Source organism: Otolemur garnettii, unplaced genomic scaffold (genome assembly GCF_000181295.1).
Source record: "Otolemur garnettii isolate 467f Iridium unplaced genomic scaffold, OtoGar3 scaffold00116, whole genome shotgun sequence".
Lineage (NCBI taxonomy): Eukaryota > Metazoa > Chordata > Mammalia > Primates > Galagidae > Otolemur > Otolemur garnettii.
In genome coordinates, this window is record NW_003852511.1 from 45,973 (window position 1) to 53,382 (window position 7,410).

General features: G+C 40.5%; 1 protein-coding gene across 3 annotated transcripts in view; it reads right to left on the reverse strand.

Moving 5' to 3' along the window:
• GNPAT (glyceronephosphate O-acyltransferase) overlaps window positions 1-7,410 on the reverse strand; it is a 33,790-nt gene that overhangs the window by 21,645 nt on the left and 4,735 nt on the right. For 2 of the 3 annotated variants that reach the window (XM_023517651.1, XM_023517653.1), the window contains exon 2: window positions 1,525-1,707. In XM_023517651.1, coding sequence (XP_023373419.1) covers window positions 1,525-1,707 — 183 coding nt within the window. The remainder of the gene's footprint in view (window positions 1-1,524; window positions 1,708-7,410) is intronic. The other variant, XM_023517652.1, reaches the window with a different exon arrangement.

The window sequence follows — 7,410 nt, forward strand, 5'->3', positions numbered from 1 at the left end:
AAAAAAAAAAAAAAAAAAAAGATATTTATAGAGGACCAAAAAAATTAAGAGGGTGAGCATATTCCTTACAGGAATTTGTTAGGGAAGAGGGATATGCTCTCTTTTGACAACAGAGAAAATAGGCTCAGGAAGCAGGAGGCGGCTGCAACTGGTAAAAATGAGGCATGAGGACCTGGAAGGGAGCAAGCAGCAGAGGAGCACCAGCTGCAAATGCGTACTGTCACCTGTGAGCACCTGGGTGCGGAGCAGGGAGGGCCAGCCACCTGGACACCCACAGATACCTTCATTGCGCTGTCTTCACACCACACGTCCATAATAGGACTTAGCTTCCCTCCCAAACTCTCTATCTCAGTGAATCACCCTCGATTCTTTCCTTTCCCTCCCTTCCTACACCCAACTGGTCACTAAAAAGGTTGTCTCTACCTTTCAAATGCCCTAAATTTGTCCACTTCTCATTTCTACAGCTTAGTCCAGGCAACTGTAATTGCACACAGGGATTATTGCAAGAGCATCACAGGCACACTTAGTCTTTAGTTTTAACAGAACTGTGTTTGTTCCTAACACATTAACTGAAGGTTATGTCAACCTTTCAATGGCTTTGCATTTGTTGAATCAAACCCAGTTCCTCTATGTCATTTACAAAGCTCTTCACGACATGGCCCCTGCTTACCTCTCCAAGCTCATACTTTATTGTCACCCTTTCTTTGCTCTCTGGTCACACTGAGCTACTTTCACTATGGCTCCCATCCTTTCTTTTTTTTTTTTAATTAAATCATAGCTGTGTACATTATTAATACTATCATGGGGTACTGGGTGCTGTTTCTATATACAATTTGAAATACTTTCATCCAACTGGTTAACACAGCCTTCACGTCATTTTCTTAGTTATTGTGTTAAGACATTTATATTCTACATTTAGAGAGATTCACATGTCCCCTTATAGGATGAACCATAGGCGTGATCATCCTTAAAATAAGCCCGTGGTTCTTCAACTTTGCTATACTGTGGGATCATCTGGGCTTCTTTAAAAACCCTCTGCTCCTGACATTTTGACTTAATTGCCATGGGGGTAATTTGCAGATACAGAGAATGTTAAAAGCTCCTAGAATGATTCTTATATGGAAGCTTAAAAACCACGGGAATAAGTTGTTTACTCTGCTAAGGGCACTCTTCTTTGCCCACTTCACTTGAAGAACCCTGAAGCAGCTTTCAGACCTCATTTAAAGCAAAAGCAAAATCACTTCTCTGCCTCCCTACATTCATATTAAATAACTAATTAGTGTCCCTGTACATTGGACTACCACTAGCGTGCCTCATATTTCATTGTAACTGACTACACAATTATCATCGGTCCCTACTAGACTATGCACTGTGTTCAGCCTGCTAACTATTGGACATCCCAGGTCTAGCAAAGCTGCCTAAAAGGATACATTAAAGATAGCAGAATAAATCCATGCAATCCAGAAGAAAAAGAAATGTTGACAGTGATCAAATCTGGCTAAGGCTGAAGAGGGAATCACTTACCTGCTTAATGGCATAATGAATCTCTTCAGAATTGAGAACACTACATTTAATATCTATTGGCTTACATGGAGTAATTCCCTTATAGAGGAGAGGCGTATAGCATTTCATGGCAAATTTCAAGTCACTGACATGTCTTCTCTCTTCTAAAATATCTTCAAACTCATCCCGCTTTTTGAGATCCTTCTGTGGATAAGGCAAATAAAAGAAAAGCAATACACATGGGTAAAATAAATTAGGACAAAGTAAACTACATTAGGAAAGTTTTATCTCTGTCAAAATGTTTATGCTATGACATGTGAACAAAAGCAGAGTGTTCTGATGTTAGATTTTCATATACTAAGAAAAAGAGAGGTAAAGATAATTAGGATCAATAAACTGATAATGAATTATCATATTTATTGTCATATATCATATTTATTCTCATATTTCTGATAGTTATCCTTGTAAAGCCAGTGACCCTTTGGGAAATTCAACCAAGAAGGCCAAGATATAAGCCATTAAGTCTAAAGTAATCTGATCAATTTTACACCGTTTCATCTACCACATTGATAAACTTATCCAACTTGCCTCTACTTAGCTTTAAAAATTAAATCAAAGTATACATTAGAAACCCAAAATGATGTTAGCTAAACCCACATGGGTGTAAACAGAAGGAAAATCCCTCAAGAATAAAATACTCCCATCTAAGCTACTGTGCAGCTTGAGGAGCTGACTGCGGTGACAACCTCTTCAGGCCATTGACATCCAACCAGCCCCTAAAACTTTTCTTAGCTAGAATTTCAAATTACTAATTAAAAAAAAGCATTTCTCTGATTACATGCAGAGTGAGATTATAGCTTACTCAGTGTCAGGCACTATTACTATCAACACCGCCATGTTATAATGGAAAACCAAAGCACACAGACGTGAAATAATTCATGCAAGGTCCTGCAGCTCAGAAATGGTAGAGACATGACTCAAACATGAGCCTATGGTTCACAACCTTGCTCCGAACCACGGCCCCTATACTACTCACCATGTTGTTCGTGGGAAATCTGGAATCGTGGAAACATATAAGCAGCTATAAATTGCCCACAATTTTATACCCCAGGAATATTATTACTTAGGAGCTTCATTATTTTCATTCATAGCTTTAGAAATCTTTTTATTCATCAATATGAACCTATTTATTTTGTCTTTTCAATTATGAGTACTTTCCTATTATATTGTTTTAAAATATTTTAAAGCATAATCTTTATGTACCCAACTTCCTCTTCTTTTTTTCTTTTTATCCAGAGTTAGGGTCTGGCTCCGTAACTGAGGCTAGAGCAGTGGCGCAGTCAGAGCTCACTGCAGCCTCTAATTCAGGGCTCAAGTGATCTTCCTGCCTCAGCCTTCTAAGCAGCTGGGACTATAGGTATGTGCCACCACACCCGGCTAATTTTTACTTTATTATCATTTTATTATTTTATTTTTGTAGAGATGAAGTTCATTTCATTTAATTTTTTGAAATTTTGTAGAGATGATATCTTGCTATGTTGCCCAGATGAGACTGGTCTTGAACTCCTGGCCGCAAGTGATCCTTCTTGCCTCAGTCTCCCTAGTGCTAGGTCTATAGACATGAGCCAATGAGCTGCCTAACTTCTTAATTTTTAATTAAATTTTATTTATTTATTTTTTGCAGTTTTTGGCCGGGGCCAGATTTGAACCTGCCACCTCCCATATATGGGGCCGGCGCCCTACTCCTTTGAGCCACAGGCACCGCCCAAATTAATTAAATCTTTAAAGTTAATTTAATCAAAGCAAAACATGCTTATAAAAATTGAGAGACTGTAAAGGACACAGAAAATAATTAAAATCACTTGCAATCCCATGCTTTAGCGATCTTTTAGTGAGTGCTCTCTTCTCTGCATGTAGACACACTCTTCCCCGCCCTGTCACACAGACACCATGATTCGGAAGGGATTTTTTTCACTTACTGCCATATATACTCTTCCATGTCATTTAAGTTTCTTCTATTATTTTTAATGTTGGATAAATAAATCATACTTCATTCCTTAGTATTATAAAAAATGCAGTATTTTGAAACATAACCTCTGTGCACATTTCTTATTATTTCTTTCCATTTGATCATCAGATCCTGGCCCCTTTCTAGTCTTCATCTTCCTGGACTTCTCTATAGCCTGACACTGTTTCTAAATCTTCCCCTCCTTACCCCCACCTCCAACCATCCCCAAACTTTCCTGCTTTAGTTTTTAATTCCTGGCTCTCCTGTCACAGTGGAAAGTCCACCTCATTTCTCTAATGCAGTGAGTCTCCACCTGGGGCAAGTTTTCCCCTCACAGCTGTAACTGTGTCTTCTTCTCTCCTACTCCCCTTACTATGTTAACATCCCCTCTTCGCTCCATTCCATACATCCTGCTAGGTCCTCTCGCCCACTCCACTGATGTAAAGTACTAACTGAACATGCTTCCAAATCTTTTGCTCTATTCTCCTCTCCCACCTAAGCTCCCAACATACACATATAGTTGCAAACACTTCACACTTGACTCTTCCAAAACCAAACACATTTCTCTTCTATATAGTCCCACGACCTGATCATTTTCCTGAAATCTCAATCATCAGCTGCCACACCATCTACACCCCTTTGCATCATTCCAGACACCTTCCCTCTCCCTCATCCTTTCCATTCGATCCTGTTAACACGGCCTGCAAGGCGGTACCACACCCACTCCCCATTCTCACAGCTGCTGCCTCCGCACAGGCTTCCTCAACAGCCTGTGCTCTCTGTTATAACGGCCTCCTCACTGGTCTCCTTCTATAGGCTTTTGCCCTTTATGAACTAATCCACCGTGCTGCCATGGTGCTGTTTCCAAAATGACATTCTCAGCAAATTATTTCCTTCTTAAAATACTTAGATGACTCCCACCTCCTTCAGAATAAGACACTCTGTGGCCTGGCCTTTCCTTCCCACTCACAACCCACAGCCCACTCAAGTCTTATCACCCCCACGTCTACTCAATGGTGAGTTGCATTTCTCCAACAGACATCATTGTTGGTGTCCCTCTGGGCCTTTGCACGTGCTCATCTCTCTGCCTGACATGCCCTGTTGTTTCTCTGCCCTCCCTGCTTAGATATCACTCTCCTGTGAAAGTTCTCCCTGAGTTCCCCAGAGGATATTAGTCACACCTTCCCGCTAGGACTTCTCTGCCTATTACCTGCATCTATTACAGTACGCATCACTCAGCATCTCCACACTGAGATGCCATTACTCTGAAGACAGGAGAGCTTGCTTCCTCTCTGTATTTCCAATGTCTGGGTTGTGCTGGAATATATCCTAATTGGTCAATAACTGAATGACTAAATGCTGAGGTAACAGAAGAAAACACAGAATGTTAAACTGAGACCACAATTTGGCATGAGAGTATAAACAGAAGCAAAAAGCACTTATGAGGAGTTTAAATATAAAAGAATGAAACATGAAATATGAACATTTTTATACCTATTGTTGGAATTATAATTTAAAACTGCAGTTGTAACATATCTCATACTCTTGCTCACAGGGCTGGAAAACCTTCTCAAATTCCATATTCCTTATTAATAGATATGCAGTTGTGTGAGCTCAGACTCAAAGATTGCAACAAACTACCAATATACAATTTTAGGGCTAAAAAGGCTCTTTAAAACTTCCCATTTAGTGGTCCTAAGAGTGGAAAGAGAAAAGCATCAACCTCAGCTGGAGATATATACAAAGGATACCCAAAAAAGTATATAAAGTTTGAGAAAGGAAAAAATTGTATTAAAATTGTAATATTCTTTATGTACCAATAATGAAAGATAAACATAAGTCACAATCGGCACCTCTTGCAATTACAGAAATCAAATGTGACTTGAGTATTACAAATTTAATACAGTTTCTTCCTTTCTTAAAATGTATATACATATTTTGGCACCCTCTGTACATCCACATATATACAGTCACGCATCACTTGATGATGGGGACACTTTATGAGAAATGTGTTGTTGGGTGACTCTTACTGCACGAACACCACAGAGTGCACTCACACAGACCTGGATGGCACGACCCATGGCACAGCTCAGCTGCACAGCACAGCCTGGGGCTCCAGGCTACACACCTGCATAGCATGTCACTGCACTGAACACTGCGGGCAACGGTAACACAATGGAGTTTGTCTATCTAAACTTATCTAAACACAGAAAAGGTAAAATATGCCATTAGAATCTTATGGGACCACCATCATATACAGGTCCATCACTGACTGAAACATCATTATGTGGTGCATGGCCGTGTGTGTGCATGTGGAGTGGACCCTGGAATATCACAGGGTGGAACTGTGTGGGCCCCCTTACACTATGCTTTTCCTCTGCCACCCTGAGACAGCAAAACCAACCTCTTCAGCCTACTCAGCGTAGAGGTGACAAGGATGAAGACCTTTATGATAATCCACCTTCACTTAATGAACAGTAAACATTTTTCTCTTCCTTATGATTTTCTTAAGAACATTTTTTTCTCTAGCTTATTTTAAGATTTTACATATATAACTAACATACAAAATATGTGTCAATTGACTGTTTATATTTTTGGTAAGGCTTCCAGTCAACAGTAGGTATTAGTTGGGCAGGGGGAGTCAAAAGTTATCTGTGGATTTTCCACTGCACAGGGAGTTGGTGTCCCTAACATTGTTCAAGGGTCAGTTGTGTGTGTGTAGATGCGTACACACACATACACAAACATACATGGGGGAAGGGAGTACTAAGGACAAGTAAGAACCCTGTAAGGGACAGCAACAGGCATATACTAGTATACTTTGAAAAAGCTCGCCAAACATGATCACCTGCAATCCTTCCATGGTTCTCATTACTTGCAGGAACAATTCCACACATCTCAGCATATGACCTAAGGCTCTTGGAGATCCTCCACCACCTGCTAACTTCCCCTTCCAACAATCCAGCTATGCCAAGACATTCAGTTCCCTAAACAACTGATGACATTTCAGGGCTCTCCTGATCAATGTTCAAATTCCTACCTCTTCTGAAAAGCATTCATTCTCAAATATTTGAGCATATATTACATCCTTGGCCTTGTGATGTGTGCTGAATGTATTGTGGCGATCAAGATAGACAATCTCTTTTAAAAGAAACCAAGTGGATGGAGGTACCGCCACTAAGAGGTGACATTTACGAATGCCCTTTCCCCACTGTTTACCTAGAAAAGTAACCTACTGAACTGGCTGTCCTCTCCTTTGAGTCTACTGAACCCTCAATAATTAGATTTTCTAGACACTATCCAAAACATTTTGTTAAATTTGTATTTGCTGCCTCATTTATAAGATTACCAAGTTCCCATCCTGGTACGTAAGGTGCCTTATACAGCTTTGTATGCCCATTTCCTGGTAGAAACTGAGTCAGTTTGTAGAATGAAAAAATAAATTACTGCATAAAACCATGTTTTGAACCCCGTTGATGATGGCTTCCTAACATTCACTGGATAAAGCTCAAAACTACAATCTGGCTTTTACTCAATATCTAATCCAGTCGTTTTTAACTCAGACTGCACACTAAAACAAGCTGGGGGCACTTTAAAAAGAAAACTGATGTCCAAGCTCCATCTCTAGAGATTCTTGATTTGATCTGTGAGTGGTGCCTAGGCATCAGAATTCTTTTTAAAAGTACTCAAAGTAAGGCGGCGCCTGTGGCTCAGAGCCCCATATACCGAGCAAGGGTGGCGGGTTGAAGCCCAGCTCCAGCCAAACTGCAACCAAAATATAGCTGGGCATTGTGGCAGGTGCCTGTAGTCCAAGCTACTTGGGAGGCTGAGGCAAGAGAATCGCTTAAGCCCAGGAGCTGGAGGTTTCTGTGTGCCGTGTGATGCCACGGCACTCTACC